This window comes from Oncorhynchus kisutch, unplaced genomic scaffold, assembly GCF_002021735.2.
Source record: "Oncorhynchus kisutch isolate 150728-3 unplaced genomic scaffold, Okis_V2 Okis02a-Okis13b_hom, whole genome shotgun sequence".
In the NCBI taxonomy this organism is placed as follows: Eukaryota; Metazoa; Chordata; class Actinopteri; order Salmoniformes; family Salmonidae; genus Oncorhynchus; species Oncorhynchus kisutch.
Window position 1 is genome coordinate 942,560 of NW_022261979.1, and position 18,300 is coordinate 960,859.

Here is an 18,300-nt window from a genome sequence, read left to right on the forward strand (position 1 = left end):
GAGCCCTGGGTTATGGTTTTATGCCTACAGTATTAGCCCTAGGTTATGGTTTTAGGCCCTACAGTATTAGCCCTGGGTTATGGTTTTAGGCCTACAGTATTAGCCCTAGGTTATGGTTTTAGGCCTACAGTATTAGCCCTGGGTTATGGTTTTAGGCCTACAATATTAGCCCTAGGTTATGGTTTTAGGCCTACAGTATTAGCCCTGGGTTATGGTTTTAGGCCTACAGTATTAGCCCTAGGTTATGGTTTTAGGCCCTACAGTATTAGCCCTAGGTTATGGTTTTAGGCCCTACAGTATTAGCCCTAGGTTATGGTTTTAGGCCCTACAGTATGAGCCCTGGGTTATGGTTTCATGCCCTACAGTATTAGCCCTAGGTTATGGTTTTAGGCCCTACAGTATTAGCCCTAGGTTATGGTTTTAGGCCCTACAGTATGAGCCCTGGGTTATGGTTTTATGCCCTACAGTATTAGCCCTAGGTTATGGTTTTAGGCCTACAGTATTAGCCCTAGGTTATGGTTTTAGGCCCTACAGTATTAGCCCTAGGTTATGGTTTTAGGCCCTACAGTATGAGCCCTGGGTTATGGTTTTATGCCCTACAGTATTAGCCCTAGGTTATGGTTTTAGGCCTACAGTATTAGCCCTAGGTTATGGTTTTAGGCCCTACAGTATGAGCCCTGGGTTATGGTTTTATGCCCTACAGTATTAGCCCTAGGTTATGGTTTTAGGCCCTACAGTATTAGCCCTAGGTTATGGTTTTAGGCCCTACAGTATGAGCCCTGGGTTATGGTTTTATGCCCTACAGTATTAGCCCTAGGTTATGGTTTTAGGCCTACAGTATTAGCCCTAGGTTATGGTTTTAGGCCCTACAGTATTAGCCCTAGGTTATGGTTTTAGGCCCTACAGTATGAGCCCTGGGTTATGGTTTTATGCCCTACAGTATTAGCCCTAGGTTATGGTTTTAGGCCCTACAGTATTAGCCCTAGGTTATGGTTTTAGGCCCTACAGTATGAGCCCTGGGTTATGGTTTTATGCCCTACAGTATTAGCCCTAGGTTATGGTTTTAGGCCTACAGTATTAGCCCTAGGTTATGGTTTTAGGCCCTACAGTATTAGCCCTAGGTTATGGTTTTAGGCCCTACAGTATGAGCCCTGGGTTATGGTTTTATGCCCTACAGTATTAGCCCTAGGTTATGGTTTTAGGCCTACAGTATTAGCCCTAGGTTATGGTTTTAGGCCCTACAGTATGAGCCCTGGGTTATGGTTTTATGCCCTACAGTATTAGCCCTAGGTTATGGTTTTAGGCCCTACAGTATTAGCCCTAGGTTATGGTTTTAGGCCCTACAGTATGAGCCCTGGGTTATGGTTTTATGCCCTACAGTATTAGCCCTAGGTTATGGTTTTAGGCCTACAGTATTAGCCCTAGGTTATGGTTTTAGGCCCTACAGTATTAGCCCTAGGTTATGGTTTTAGGCCCTACAGTATGAGCCCTGGGTTATGGTTTTATGCCCTACAGTATTAGCCCTAGGTTATGGTTTTAGGCCTACAGTATTAGCCCTAGGTTATGGTTTTAGGCCCTACAGTATGAGCCCTGGGTTATGGTTTTATGCCCTACAGTATTAGCCCTAGGTTATGGTTTTAGGCCCTACAGTATTAGCCCTAGGTTATGGTTTTAGGCCCTACAGTATGAGCCCTGGGTTATGGTTTTAGGCCCTACAGTATTAGCCCTAGGTTATGGTTTTAGGCCCTACAGTATTAGCCCTAGGTTATAGTTTTAGGTCCTACAGTCTAGACATTAGTTAAAGGCTTTCATCCCTTTTCATGTTGAATTAGACTCCTGTTTGGAATGATTTTCCAGTTAGTCCAGGGTAATCTACAGTATATCTGCAAAACAAATTTAAGGAATTTAAATGTTTCTTGTAGAACAGTTAACCAAGGAAATAAAATGGTGTTTAAAATAGCTCTCATGCCCAGGCAGTTTGAGAACTTCTTGGATGAGTACTTTTTTGTTGTTGTTGCATCCTATGTTCATTTTTTCCCAGTGTGTTAGATGCTAGTATTAATACAGTAGCAGTGTTTTAATGAGAAAAATTGAGAATTAGCCGCACTCCACTCCACAGGTGTGCCCAATGTCCTGTTTAATGGCTGTTTTCCAAATGGCACCCTATTTTCTATTTAGTGCACTACATTTGTACCAGGGACCAATTCCCTTTGTTCATTGAGTTAGATCAGGGTTCTCCAACCTTTTCTCTCAAAAGAAATCCTGAGCCACTCGTATACAAGCAGCATATTGGTAGGCCCAATAGCAATAGCTATTTAGCTCATTTGATGTTCTTTACAATATATTTTCAATGCCCCTCCCTGCCTCTGTTCATAACATTAGATTTTCAATGCCCCTCCCTGCCTCTGTTCATAACATTAGATTTTCAATGCCCCTCCCTGCCTCTGTTCATAACATTATATTTTCAATACCCCTCCCTGCCTCTGTTCATAACATTATATTTTCAATGCCCCTCCCTGACTCTGTTCATAACATTATATTTTCAATACCCCTCCCTGCCTCTGTTCATAACATTATATTTTCAATACCCCTCCCCGGCTCTGTTCATAACATTATATTTTCAATACCCCTCCCTGCCTCTGTTCATAACATTATATTTTCAATACCCCTCCCTGCCTCTGTTCATAACATTATATTTTCAATACCCCTCCCTGACTCTGTTCATAACATTATATTTTCAATACCCCTCCCTGCCTCTGTTCATAACATTATATTTTCAATACCCCTCCCTGCCTCTGTTCATAACATTATATTTTCAATACCCCTCCCTGCCTCTGTTCATAACATTATATTTTCAATACCCCTCCCTGCCTCTGTTCTTAACATTAGATTTTCAATGCCATTTTCAGACTTCACTTTCTGAAAGGTTGGAATAAGTAGTGACGCATCGCATGACTCCAAGGTTTTCTCTGTGTGTGTTTTGTTTATGCTGTTTTAGTCTAGTATAGTTGCCTTTGTAACATCAGGTTAAAACATGCTCTGAGTTACAGCACACCTTATACACAGTAGCCTCCAGCGTGCCTTACCTTTGTGAAAAGGGAGTCTGTGTACAGTATGTCCACACCGGTATGAAACATAGTTAGTTGTACAAACGGGCGTGTTTTAAAAAACGCCCTCAGCTTTTCTTCACAGTGATTTTGTATGGTCGTTGTGTGGAGAGAGAAGAGAAACCTTGAGGCTGCTGTGCTGTGTGGAGTATCTTGACTTGAGTTGTATTTGTTTCTGGTTAACTTGTTCTACTGACACAACAAGGCCTTTCTGACTGGAATGTTCCCCCTCACTATGTTCCCTCTTTCGGGTCTGTCCCAAATGGTACCCTATTCCCTATATAGTGCACTACGTGGACTCTGGTCAAAAGTAGTGCAATATGTACAGAATAGGGTGCCATTTGGGACGCAGCTTCCTTAACTCCTCACTCGCCCTCTAGCAGCTTGTCAATCAGTGCAGGTGTCCTCCTACTCAGCACCTCAACTATATCAGAACCTAGAGCCCTCTTTCTCTCTCTCTCTCGCTGTCTGTCTTTCTCTTGCTGTCTCTCTCTCTCTCTCTCGCTGTCTCTCTCTCTCGCTGTCCCTCTCGCTGTCCCTCTCTCAATTAAATTATTATTATTGGCATGGGAAACAAGTGAAATAGATAATAAACAAAAGTGTAAACACTACACTTACAAAAGTTTCAAAGAAATAGAGACATTTCAAATTTCATATTATGTCAATACATAGTGTTGTCACGATGTGCAAATAGTTAATCTACAAAAGAGAAAATAAATAAACATAAATATGGGTTGCATTTACAGTGGTGATTGTTCTTCACTGGTCACAAATCCTGCTGCTGTGATGGCACACTGTGGTATTATCAAACTTGGATTTGTTTTCAAATTCTTTGTGGATCTGTGTAATCTGAGGGAAATATGTGTCTCTAATATGGTCATACATTGGGCAGGAGGTTAGATAGTGCAGCTCAATTTCCACCTCATTTTGTGGGCAGTGTGGACATAACCTGTCTTGTCTTGAGAGCCATGTCTCATAGGGCACTACTACTGTTGGCCAAGGCCTCTAGGGCTCTGCACAAAACGAGTAGGGAGGAGGGTGCTGTTTTGGACACAGTCCAGTCATGTGGTTGTTGTGGGTTACTGTGTGTGGCTGTAGTGTACAGTTGTGGCCAAACGTTTTGAGAATGACACAAATATACAGTGCCTTGCGAAAGTATTCGGCCCCCTTGAACTTTGCGACCTTTTGCCACATTTCAGGCTTCAAACATAAAGATATAAAACTGTATTTTTTTGTGAAGAATCAACAACAAGTGGGACACAATCATGAAGTGGAACGACATTTATTGGATATTTCAAACTTTTCAAACTTTTTAACAAATCAAAAACTGAAAAATTGGGCGTGCAACATACCCCTTTAATTTCAGTGCAGCAAACTCTCTCCAGAAGTTCAGTGAGGATCTCTGAATGATCCAATGTTGACCTAAATGACTAATGATGATAAATACAATCCACCTGTGTGTAATCAAGTCTCCGTATAAATGCACCTGCACTGTGATAGTCTCAGAGGTCCGTTAAAAGCGCAGAGAGCATCATGAAGAACAAGGAACACACCAGGCAGGTCCGAGATAACTGTTGTGAAGAAGTTTAAAGCCGGATTTGGATACAAAAATATTTCCCAAGCTTTAAACATCCCAAGGAGCACTGTGCAAGCGATAATATTGAAATGGAAGGAGTATCAGACCACTGCAAATCTACCAAGACCTGGCCGTCCCTCTAAACTTTTAGCTCATACAAGGAGAAGACTGATCAGAAATGCAGCCAAGAGGCCCATGATCACTCTGGATGAACTGCAGAGATCTACAGCTGAGGTGGGAGACTCTGTCCATAGGACAACAATCAGTCGTATATTGCACAAATCTGGCCTTTATGGAAGAGTGGCAAGAAGAAAGCCATTTCTTAAAGATATCCATAAAAAGTGTCGTTTAAAGTTTGCCACAAGCCACCTGGGAGACACACCAAACATGTGGAAGAAGGTGCTCTGGTCAGATGAAACCAAAATTGAACTTTTTGGCAACAATGCAAAACGTTATGTTTGGCGTAAAAGCAACACAGCTCATTACCCTGAACACACCATCCCCACTGTCAAACATGGTGGTGGCAGCATCATGGTTTGGGCCTGCTTTTCTTCAGCAGGGACAGGGAAGATGGTTAAAATTGATGGGAAGATGGATGGAGCCAAATACAGGACCATTCTGGAAGAAAACCTGATGGAGTCTGCAAAAGACCTGAGACTGGGACGGAGATTTGTCTTCCAACAAGACAATGATCCAAAACATAAAGCAAAATCTACAATGGAATGGTTCAAAAATAAACATATCCAGGTGTTAGAATGGCCAAGTCAAAGTCCAGACCTGAATCCAATCGAGTGGAATGAACTGAAAACTGCTGTTCACAAATGCTCTCCATCCAACCTCACTGAGCTCGAGCTGTTTTGCAAGGAGGAATGGGAAAACATTTCAGTCTCTCGATGTGCAAAACTGATAGAGACATACCCCAAGCGACTTACAGCTGTAATCGCAGCAAAAGGTGGCGCTACAAAGTATTAACTTAAGGGGGCTGAATAATTTTGCACGCCCAATTTTTCAGTTTTTGATTTGTTAAAAAAGTTTGAAATATCCAATAAATGTCGTTCCACTTCATGATTGTGTCCCACTTGTTGTTGCTTTTTCACAAAAAAATACAGTTTTATATCTTTATGTTTGAAGCCTGAAATGTGGCAAAAGGTCGCAAAGTTCAAGGGGGCCGAATACTTTCGCAAGGCACTGTACATGGGAGTGTACTCCAAGGGAGTGGACTCACTCACCATTTTGCCTAAGAACACAGCCATGAATAAAGAATGGTACCAACACATCCTCCAAGAGCAACTTCTCCCAACCATCCAGGAACAGTTTGGTGACAAACAATGCCTTTTCCAGCATGATGGAGCACCTTGCCATTAGGCAAAAGTGATAACTAAGTGGCTCGGGGAACAAAACATCGATATCCATGGCCAGGAAACTCTCCAGACCTTAATCCCATTGAGAACTTGTGGTCAATCCTCAAAGGCAGGTGGACAAACAAAAACCCACAAATTCTGACAAACTCAAAGCATTGATTATGCAATGGGCTGCCATCAGTCAGAAGTTAATTGACAGCATGCCAGGGAGGATTGCAGAGGTCTTGAAAAAGAAGGGTCAACACTGCAAATATCAGTAATTCATGTAATTGTCAATAAAAGCCTTTGACACGTATGAAAAGCTTGTAATTACACTTAAAAATTCCATAGTAACATCCGACAAAAATATCTAATATCTAAAACCTTTGGTCACGACTGTAGATCAGAAAGGTACTGTGGTAGAATACTGGTTTTAACTAGTGAACACTATGTTCATTAGGTTGTTAGTAGTGATCCTCATTTCCACGTTTTAATGGAGTAATAAGCTTATGATGTAACCCAGTGGAACCAGGGTAACAAGGTGACTTAATGGATCTGTGGTATATAATGGATGTGTGGTATATAATGGATGTGTGGTATGTGATGGATGTGTGGTATATAATGGATGTGTGGTATATAATGGATGTGTGGTATATAATGGATGTGTGTTATATAATGGATGTGTGGTATATAATGGATGTGTGGTATATAATGGATGTGTGGTATATAATGGATGTGTGGTATATAATGGATCTGTGGTATATAATGGCTGTGTGGTATATAATGGATCTGTGGTATATAATGGATGTGTGGTATATAATGGATGTGTGGTATATAATGGATGTGTGGTATATAATGGATCTGTGGTATATAATGGCTGTGTGGTATATAATGGATGTGTGGTATATAATGGGCGTGTGGTATATAATGGATGTGTGGTATATAATGGATGTGTGGTATATAATGGATGTGTGGTATATAATGGATGTGTGGTCTATAATGGATGTGTGGTCTATAATGGATGTGTGGTATATAATGGATGTGTGGTATATAATGGATGTGTGGTATATAATGGATGTGTGGTATATAATGGCTGTGTGGTATATAATGGATGTGTGGTATATAATGGATGCGTGGTATATCATGGATGTTTGGTATATAATGGATGTGTGGTATATGCGTGGTATATAATGGATGTGTGGTATATAATGGATGCGTGGTATATAATGGATGTTTGGTATATAATGGATGTGTGGTATATAATGGATGTGTGGTATATAATGGATATGTGGTATATCATGGATATGTGGTATATAATGGATGCGTGGTATATAATGGATGCGTGGTATATAATGGATGCGTGGTATATAATGGATGCGTGGTATATAATGGATGTGTGGTATATAATGGATGTGTGGTATATAATGGATGTGTGGTATATAATGGATGCGTGGTCTATAATGGATATGTGGTATATAATGGATGTGTGGTATATAATGGATCTGTGGTATATAATGGATGTGTGGTATATAATGGATGTGTGGTATATAATGGATGTGTGGTATATAATGGATGCGTGGTATATAATGGATATGTGATATATAATGGATGCGTGGTGGGTAATGACCCACTTCACATTCTAGCCATTGTAATGATTTGTGTAAATCAAATTGTTAATAACTAATTGTTTTGTTTTGCTTTTCTTTGAGGTGTGACCTTCAGGTTCTTGTAGGATTCAGGATTGTGTTTTATTTAGCCTAGCTAACCTATCTTGGGCATTCCATTGTATTGTACTGTGTGTGTGTGTTGGGTTCATCCGTGTGTGTATGTCCGTCCGCGTGTGTGTCTGTATGTGTGTCTTTAGGAGGAGCTGGTTGTGAACCACATGGTGTGTAAGATGGTGGAGAACGTGTGTACCCCGGCGTCTCACTACGCCCAGGGCTTCATCACCGGGGAGATAGGCCCCATGCTCTGGTACCTGTTCACACACTCCAGTGTCGACTCACTACGCGTCAGCGCCATCTCAGTAAGTACAAACTCAATACACTAACCGGGGAAATCTGAACTCACTCACTCACTACAATATTTCACTTTCATTTGTGATTGAAGTAGAGATACTGTGTACTGATGAAATACCACTGGATGGATTAGGTCCATGTATATAACCTGCATTGGGACTAATAGGTCCATGTATATAACCTGCATTGGGACTAATAGGTCCATGTATATAACCTGCATTGGGACTAATAGGTCCATGTATATAACCTGCATTGGGACTAATAGGTCCATGTATATAACCTGCATTGGGACTAATAGGTCCATGTATATAACCTGCATTGGGACTAATAGGTCCATGTATATAACCTGCATTGGGACTAATAGGTCCATGTTTATAACCTGCATTGGGACTAATAGGTCCATGTATATAACCTGCATTGGGACTAATAGGTCCATGTTTATAACCTGCATTGGGACTAATAGGTCCATGTATATAACCTGCATTGGGACTAATAGGTCCATGTATATAACCTGCATTGGGACTAATAGGTCCATGTATATAACCTGCATTGGGACTAATAGGTCCATGTATATAACCTGCATTGGGACTAATAGGTCCATGTATATAACCTGCATTGGGACTAATAGGTCCATGTATATAACCTGCATTGGGACTAATAGGTCCATGTATATAACCTGATTGAGTTTGTCTGACACAAAGAAACCAATGCAATAGTCCCAAATGTACAAACCCTGCCTATCCGGCACTTTTAGAAGCCAGATGTGTTTGAAAGAGAACTTGATGATGACTGAGGCCTTCCTGTGTTATTAACTTCATACAGGCCCTGTGCAGAATCACCCGCCTCTCAGCCAGTGCCTTCCACAGTGTGATTGACAAGGTGGGGCTGCCAGCCATCTTAGCCAGCCTGGTGTCGGGGATCAGCCGTGTCCAGCAGCACATACTCACCATGTTCTCTGCCATGCTGGCGTCAGGGGCCCACGCCCAGCTACACAGACTAGTCCAGGAGCGGGTATGTAGGATACTGTAGTGTAACACCTTGTTAAACACCAACAGTCCTAAATGCTACCCTATTCCCTACATGACTCTCGAGTGGCGCAGTGGTCTAAGGCACTGCATCTCAGTGCAAGACGCGTCACTACAGACCCTGGTTCGAATCCAACTGATTGGGAGTCACATAGGATGGTGCACAATTGGCCCAGCGTCATCCTGGTTTGGCCGGGGTAGGCCATCATTGTAAATAAGAATTTGTTCTTAACTGACTTGTCTAGTTAAATAAAGGTTAAAAATAAAATTGTGCACTACTTTTGACCCTATGGGCCCTGGGCAAAGGTAGTGCACTATAGGGAATAGGGTGCCATTTGGGACGCAGAAAATGAAAGAACAACTATAGCCCCTCCTTCATTCAACTGTCACTGTGAGGCTAAGAGTGTGGCCCGTGCCATAGCTGTATGGTATTGGTGTTGTCTCTGTGTGGACATGTTTCAGCCCTGTGCCATCTTCTTCAGCACTAAACATCTCATATGGCCCGGCACCGCCGCCCTCTCCCTAACCTCTGACAGATAATTGGCCATTATCGGCTTGTGCTGCTAGTTCCAGCCAACACAGGAGATGAATCCCATCTCCTCTCCTCTTCTTCTCCTCTCTCCTCTCCATCTCCCTCTATCTTTAATCCTCTGGCCCAGTTAGGGTTAGTTGTAAGTATGAACAAATAATGGAATATAAATCTCTCCCAACGGAACACATGCAGCCAAAGCCAGATAAGATGCAGATAAGAAAGAGAAAGATTTGTCTGCATGTGATGTCTAGTCTGTCTCAGGGCCTCACCAACTGGGATGGGAGAGAATCATTTTCTTCAAAGAGAGGAGTTCTCTTATTTCCTGAGGTTGACTTGACTCCCAGTCACTGAGACTTGAACAAACATGCCTTATTCCTACTGATGATTATCTTTAAATATTCATCTTGCTTTCAGGATTCTCCACTAAGAGGGGCAGTACTGTTTTGTAATAGCAGCAGGATTGTTAATGCAAAAACAAGGCCCTCCCTCCCTGTAAAGTTCCTATAGACACAAATGAGCCGGTGAAAGTGATTTAAGAAGGTACTGTACATCGCTGCCTTCAAGGTTCTGTGAGATTACCATTGGTCATTTAGTTTGACCTGAATGAATCTACATGTCCATTTCCAATGTAACTTGGGAAAACAAGTCTTTGAGTGCATACAACTTACTGCGTCACCTTTGCACCAATTATAAAATGCTATACATTTTCCTCATTAATTCCCTTGACAAATAGAAGTCTGGAAAGCCTTGTTTATTCATGCATTGTCTTTGCATAAATGTTTTATTTCAATGAATCTCTAAGCAACTCCACTAATTGGGGAAGGAGCTGCAACAATCTTCTAGTGCAGCTTGGAATACTGTTGATGTAATTACAGTTTATGCAGCAGGGTAGACCAGAGGCTTTTGAAATGAATTAACTCAACTGCTCACACACAACCACAGCCAGTATTTAATCACAGTATTTAGGAGTGTTCATGTCTGTCTTACTTCTGCTGTCCTTTTCCATTTTCCTCCTGATTGTGAAAGTTAATCAATTCTGACTAATTTGCTGCCCAGTAAATAGCGCTGAGCCTATCAGTCCTATTAACCTATGGTTTTATGATAAGTGTATTGTTTTGGAGAGGCTGTCGTTTCCACCCTCCCAGCACCTTCCAGACAGTGTAAGTGATAACACCTGTAGCAGCCCACAGGGAGCCTTCCGGGTTAATGTCAGTATCAGGTCAACACTATAGCTGGCTCTACTGGTCAGCTAAGACTCAGTGTCAGGTCAACACTATAGCTGGCTCTACTGGTCAGCTAAGACTCAGTGTCAGGTCAACACTATAGCTGTCTCTACTGGTCAGCTAAGGCTTAGCTAACCCCACTTGACTCCATTACAGTTGAGCATGTCTTAAAGGGATAGTTCTGACTTAACCTTGTGTGTTGTTTCATCCAAATCATTTTAAAATGTGGCTGTTTTTTAGGGAAATTCCAGAATCTGCTGGCTAGCATTTTTTGTTATTGTAGGTAGCAATGATAATCAAATGGATTGTATCATAACGCCAAAACAGTGAACCCTCCCTTTAATGTAGTGGCTGTCTGTCATTACAGGACTTTGTGGTGAAGATAATGCGTTCACTGGAGAGCCCGTCCTCTGTCATCAGAGCCAAGGCCTTCCTGGTTCTCCTTCAGGTCCTCTGCAGCAACAGGGACATGCTGCTACTCTGCTGCAACTCTAGGTATGGACACGTCTACTACACATTCACTCTCTCTCACACACACACACACACACACGCACACGCGCGCGCTAGCACACACACCTACACGAAGGAGATGGCTGATGTTTTATGATCCCGTAACCAATTGTGCTATTGTGTATGTTTTTTCACGTTATTTGTATGTATTTTGTACATAATGTTTCTGCCACCGTGTCTTCTGACCAAAAAGAGCTTGCAGATATCATGACAGTGATTACTCACCCCGTACTGGAGGAATACCTTTTGTTCAACGAGTCGGACGGGAAAGATTTACTTCAGACGCCCGACAAGGCCCTCATCCCCGTCATTCGCAGGAGTAAGAGACTGCGGTATCGTGGACGAAGATCCGTATGCCTTTTTAGGATCCGATGCCGAGAGGGTAGTCTACCTTTACCATTGGTCCTATTAGCCAACGTACAATCAAGTGATAATAAAATAGACGAACTACGATCACGTATATCCTACCAACGCGACATTAAAAAGTGTAATATCTTATGTTTCACGAGTCGATGCTGAACGACGACATGAATAACATACAGCTGGCAGGTTTTAGGCTTTTTCTGCAGGATAGAACAGTGGCTTCTGGTAAGACAAGGGGTGGCAGTCTATGTATATTTGTAAACAACAGTTGGTGCGCAAAATCTAAGGAAGTCTCAAGGTTTTGCTCGCCTGAGGTAGAGTATCTCGTGATAAGCTGTAGACCACACTATTTACAAAGAGAGTTTTTATCTGTATTTTTCATAGCTGTCTACATACCACCACAAATCGATGCTGGCACTAAGCCCACACTCAATGCGCTGTATACGGCCATAAGTAAACAGGAAAACACTCACCCAGAGGCGGCGCTCCTAGTGGCCGGGGACTTTAATGCAGGAAAAGCTCATTTCTACCAGCATGTTAAATGTGCAACCAGAGGGGAAAAAACTCTAGACCACCTTTACTCCACACACAGAGACGTGCACAAAGCTCTCACTCGCCCTCCATTTGGCAAATCTGACCATAATTCTATTCTCCTGATTCCTGCTTACAAATCAAAACTAAAGCAGGAAGCACCAGTGACTCGGTCTATTAAAAAGCAGCCAGATGAAGCAGATGCTAAACTACAGGACTGTTTTGCTATCACAGACTGGAACATGTTCCGGGATTCTTCCAATGGCATTGAGGAGTACACCACATCAGTCACTGGCTTTATCAATAAGTGCATGGATGATATCGTCCCCACAGTGACCGTACGTACATAGATGTTCCTTTTGTCCAGGTGTGAAAAGGCAGTATGGAGTGCAACAGAGATTGCATCATCTGTGAATCTTTTTGGGCAGTATGCAAATTGGTGTGGGTTGGCAAACCATTAAGTTTTCCGATGACACAACAGTGGTAGGCCTGATCACTAACAACGATGAGACAGCCTATAGGGAGGAGGTCAGAGACCTGGCCGTGTGGTTCCAGGACAACAACCTCTCCCTCAACATGATCAAGACAAAGGAGATGATTGTGGACTACAGAAAAAAGAGGACCGAGCACGTCCCCATTCTCATCGACGGGGCTGTAGTGGAGCAGGTTGAGAGCCTCAAGTTCCTTGACGTCCAAATCACCAACAATCTAACATGGTCCAAGCACACCAAGACTGACATTAAGAGGGCACAACAAAACCTATTCCCCCTCAGGAGACTGAAAGGATTTGGCATGGGTCCTCAGATCCTCAAAAGGTTCGACAGCTGCACCATCGAGAGCATCCTGACTGGTTGCATCACTGCCTGGTATGGCAACTGCACGGCCTCCGACCGCATGGCACAACAGAGGGTAGTGTGTACAGCCCAGTACATCACTGGGGCTGAGCTTCCTGCCATCCAGGACCTCTATATCAGGCGGTGTCAGAGGAAGGCCCTAAAAATTGTCAACGACTCCAGCCACCCAAGTCATAGACTGTTCTCTCTGCTACTGCATGGCAAGAGGTACCGGAGTGTCAAGTCTAGGTCCAAGAGGCTTCTAAACAGCTTCAACCCCAAGCCATAAGACTCCAGACCCCCCCACACACACACTCACACAAACACACACTTTTACGCTGCTGCTACTCTCTGTTTATTATCAATGCATAGTCACTTTAATAACTCTACCTACATGTACATACCTCAATTACCTCAACTATTTTATTTATTTATCCGTTATTTTACCAGGTAAGTTGACTGAGAACACGATCTCATTTACAGCAACGACCTGGGGAATAGTTACAGGGGAGAGGAGGGGGATGAATGTAAACTGGGGATTATTAGGTGACTATCCGGTGCCCCCGCACATTGACTCAGTACTGGTACCCCCTGTATATAGTCTTTGCTATTGTTATTTTTCTGCGGCTCTTTAATTCATTGTTACTTTTTATTTCATTATTTGTAAACTAATTTCTTATTCTTATTTCACCTGTTTTATTCGGTGTGTGTGTGACAAATAACACACATACACACACACACACACACACACACACACACACACACACACACACACACACACACATACACACACACACACACATAATGAAATGTGTCCAACACCACTATTTTGGTTTTGTAGAGGAGGACTGGAATTAAATAGATGCCGTAAGTCCTCAGCCTAGAAGCAATATCAAAGAGCAACGTTGTGTAAAAACAGTTAAATGAGGTCTATCAAATGGTTCAGCAACTGGAGAAATGGTTTCCTCTAATACATTTCACTGGTTGCTTAAGCAAACGATCATTCTAAACCAATTTATGTCGGGATAACTTCTTTTAGGCCTCAGGATTGGAGATAGAAGTCCTTTGATTGGGGAAAAGGGGTGGAATCCTGAATCAAACTCACGAGGGAAGAAGAGATGTTTTTTGATAAGGGTTGAATGTTGTCTGTCATTCGCAAGCTGCTATAATTATGAAGAGGAAGTAGGACAGCTCTGGGTCCATTTGGATCTCGCTGATAGTAGGTTATACCAGGTTGTATGTTGGACAGTCAGTCACTTGTTCTTACTTTACATAATTGGTGCAGAGTTATTGATTATTTCTGAGTATTTCAGTAGCGCCTTGCTAAAATACTAAATTGTGAAGAAATCAAATGACATATTTAAATGCAAAGTTTCATAACAAATGTAGTTGTGAAAGTTTCAGGACTAACTTTTGTAAAAAAAAAAAATAAGTGTATCTTGATAGCATGTGAAACTCTACATCATATTTAGAAATGGAAATGAATTGGCCTAGTTGCAGTTTAAACAGTCTAGACTCTGCTAGCCAGCCCTGTCTGTGGACGTACACGTCTCTCTCTCTCTGTCTCTCTCCCTCTCATCCATCCCTCTCTCTCTCTCTCTCTCTCTCTCTCTCTCTCTCTCTCTCTCTCTCTCTCTCTCTCTCTCTCTCTCTCTCTCTCTCTCTCTCTCTCTCTCTCTCTCTCTCATCCCTCCCTCTCTCTGTCTCTCTCCCTCTCATCCCTCCCTCTCTCTCTCTCGCCCTCTCTCTGTTTCTCTCCCTCTCATCCCTCCCTCTCTCTCTCACCCTCTCTCTGTCTCTCTCCCTCTCATCCCTCCCTCTCTCTCTCCCTCTATCTCTCTCGCCCTCTCATCCCTCCCTCTCCCTCTCTCTCTCCCTCTCATCCCTCCCTCTCTCTCTCTCTCCCTCTCATCCCTCCCTCTTTCTCTCTCTCTCTCTCCCTCTCATCCCTCCCTCCCACCCTCTATCCTATCCATCTCTCCCTCCCTCTTTGTCTCTCTCTCTCCCTCCCTCTCATCCCTCCCACTCTCTCTCTCTCTCTCTCTCCCTCTCATCCCTCTCTCTCTCTCTCTCATCCCTCCCTCTCTCATCCCTCCCTCTCTCTCTCTCTCCCTCTCATCCCTCCCTCTCCCTCTCTCTCTCTCTCTCCCTCTCATCTCTCCCTCTCTCTCTCTCTCCCATCCCCCTCTCCCTCCCTCTTTGTCTCTCCCTCTCTCTCTCTCCCTCTCATCTCTCCCTCTCTCCCATCCCTCTCTCCCTCCCTCTTTGTCTCTCCCTCCCTCTTTGTCTCTCCCTCTTTCCCTCTCGTCTCTCTCTCCCTCTCCTTGCCAGCCATGTGATGCTGTTGTCTTCTATTTCTTCCCAGACTCTAACAAGTGTTCCCAGGGCGGTCCCTGTCAGCACTAACCCCCCACTCTATCTCCTAACGTGAGAACCGTCTGCAGCGTGGCGGCACTCACCCAAACACTTCTCTAATTAGCTCCACTGTGGCGCGCAGAGCGCACGGCCCACCACACACTCCTCATCGTCATGCCTTCTGATAAATCAGCCTAGCGCCCGCGTCCCTGTTGTGGAAATGTCAAGTTTGTTGCTTTGTGTGAAGTGTTTTCAATGGTCGGAGAAGACATGGAGAGACACTTGTAGGCCAAGCCAGGCGCCGTACGGTGACAGCGTTGCAGGGTGAAATATGCTCTGAAGAAAAGTTGTCTACATGTCTTTTTATAGCTTGACTGGAAATGTGGAGAAAGTGGTTGGGAGTTTAGTACAACTGGTACAAGGTCTGTTGGTATTGAGGTCTTTATTTGATCATGTATTTAACCAATGGATGACATGTTAATATCCACTACTGTTTCATTTGAATGATGTATTTAATGATGTAGCTTGTGATATGCATCGTAAATCAAAAACATAGGTTGGACAACCTGACCTGTGGTGTGAACCAGTGGCGGCTGCTGAGGGGAGGACGGCTCATAATAATGGCTGGAATGAAGCAAATGGAATGACATCAATGTGTTTGATTACCATGTGCCCATCCTCCCCAATTAAGGGGAGGGAGAGAAATTTCATTTGCAGTCAAATGAACACTGGGGCCTGATTTTGTGTTTAGCTGAGTGGGCAGATTTTCTCATCAGCAGCAGAACCAATGAACGAACACTGCTGAAATGATATTCCCACTGGCCTCCCAGGACTATAACAGGAAGTGGGAAGCCCAAATGTCAGGCTGCCACGCCTATCAATCCCTGTCACTCTGGTACCAGCTCCGCTTTCGCCCCTGTTCCTCCTGGGATTCCAATTATAGAGCGATGCGTGTCGGCTGTCAGCACCTAACGTCCTGCCCATGACTAAATGTCATTCATAGTGAAAGTCACAGTTCTGTCTCTACTCTCTATTCTCTTCTCTATTCTCTCTCTATTCTCTCTCTATTCCCTCTTCTCTCTCTCTATTCTCTATACTCTCTATTCTCTCTCTATACTCTCTCTCTTCTCTCTCTATTCTATTCTCTATTCTCTCTATACTCTCTCTTCTCTCTCTCTATTCTCTCTATTCTCTCTTCTCTCTCTATTCTCTCTATTCTCTCTTCTCTCTCTCTATTCTCTCTATTCTCTCTTCTCTCTCTCTATTCTCTTCTCTATTCTCTCTAGTCTCTTTATCCTCTATTCTCTCTAGTCTCTTTATCCTCTATTCTCTCTATACTCTCTCTATTCTCTATTCTCTCTCTATTCTCTATACTCTCTCTATTCTCTCTATACTCTCTCTATTCTCTCTATTCTCTTCTCTATTCTCTCTAGTCTCTTTATCCTCTATTCTCTATTCTCTCTCTATTCTCTATACTCTCTCTATTCTCTATACTCTCTCTATTCTCTCTATACTCTCTCTATACTCTCTATTCTCTTCTCTATTCTCTCTAGTCTCTTTATCCTCTATTCTCTCTAGTCTCTTTATCCTCTATTCTCTCTTCTCTCTCTATTCTCTCTCTCTCTATTCTCTCTATTCTCTATACTCTCTCTCTTCTCTCTATATTATATTCTCTCGCTCTAGTCTCTTCTCTCTCTATTCTCTATACTCTCTCTCCTCTCTCTTCTCTATACTCTCTCTCTTCTCTCTCTATTATATTCTGTTGCTCTAGTCTCTCTATTCTCTCTATTCTATTCTCTCTCTCTAGTCTCTCTATTCTCTCTATATCTCTATACTCTCTCTATTCTATTCTCTATTCTCTCTATACTCTCTCTTCTCTCTCTATTATATTCTCTCTCTCTAGTCTCTCTATTCTCTCTATATTCTCAATACTCTCTCTATTCTATTCTCTATTCTCTCTATACTCTCTCTATTCTCTCTATTCTCTTCTCTATTCTCTCTAGTCTCTTTATTCTCTACTCTCTCTCTCTATTCTCTCTATTCTCTATACTCTCTCTCGTCTCTCTATATTCTATTCTCTCGCTCTAGTCTCTTCTCTCTTCTCTCTCTATTCTCTATACTCTCTCTCCTCTCTCTCTTCTCTATACTCTCTCTATTCTCTATACTCTCTCTTCTCTCTCGATTCTCTATACTCTCTCTCTTCTCTCTCTATTATATTCTCTCTCTCTAGTCTCTCTATTCTCTCTATTCTCTATACTCTCTCTATTCTAATCTCTCTCTATTCTATTCTCTATATTCTCTCTATTCTCTCTCTATTCTCTATTCTCTCTCTATTCTCTATACTCTCTCTATTCTCTCTATACTCTCTCTATTCTCTCTATTCTCTCCTCTATACTCTCTCTCGTCTCTCTATATTCTATTCTCTCGCTCTAGTCTCTTCTCTCTTCTCTCTCTATTCTCTATACTCTCTCTCCTCTCTCTCTTCTCTATACTCTCTCTCTTCTCTATACTCTCTCTATTCTCTATACTCTCTCTTCTCTCTCGATTCTCTATACTCTCTCTCTTCTCTCTCTATTATATTCTCTCGCTCTAGTCTCTCTATTCTCTCTATTCTCTATACTGTCTCTCTTCTCTCTATACTCTCTCTCTCTTCTCTCTCTATTATATTCTCTCTCTCTAGTCTCTCTATTCTCTCTATTCTCTATACTCTCTCTATTCTATTCTCTCTCTATTCTATTCTCTATATTCTCTCTATTCTCTCTCTATTCTCTATACTCTCTCCATTCTATTCTCTCTACTCTCTCTATTCTCTCTCTCTATTCTCTCTCTATTCTCTCTCTATTCTATTCTCTCTCTCTCTACTAGGACCCAGCTAGTGATATAGGGC

At 42.6% G+C, this 18,300-nt stretch overlaps 1 protein-coding gene across 2 annotated transcripts in view; it reads left to right on the plus strand.

Moving 5' to 3' along the window:
* Positions 1 to 18,300, plus strand: part of ulk4 (unc-51 like kinase 4) — a 156,996-nt gene that overhangs the window by 24,153 nt on the left and 114,543 nt on the right. For both annotated transcript variants that reach the window (XM_031812240.1, XM_031812241.1), the window contains exons 20-22: positions 7,888 to 8,049; positions 8,864 to 9,052; positions 11,189 to 11,316. In XM_031812240.1, coding sequence (XP_031668100.1) covers positions 7,888 to 8,049; positions 8,864 to 9,052; positions 11,189 to 11,316 — 479 coding nt within the window. The remainder of the gene's footprint in view (positions 1 to 7,887; positions 8,050 to 8,863; positions 9,053 to 11,188; positions 11,317 to 18,300) is intronic.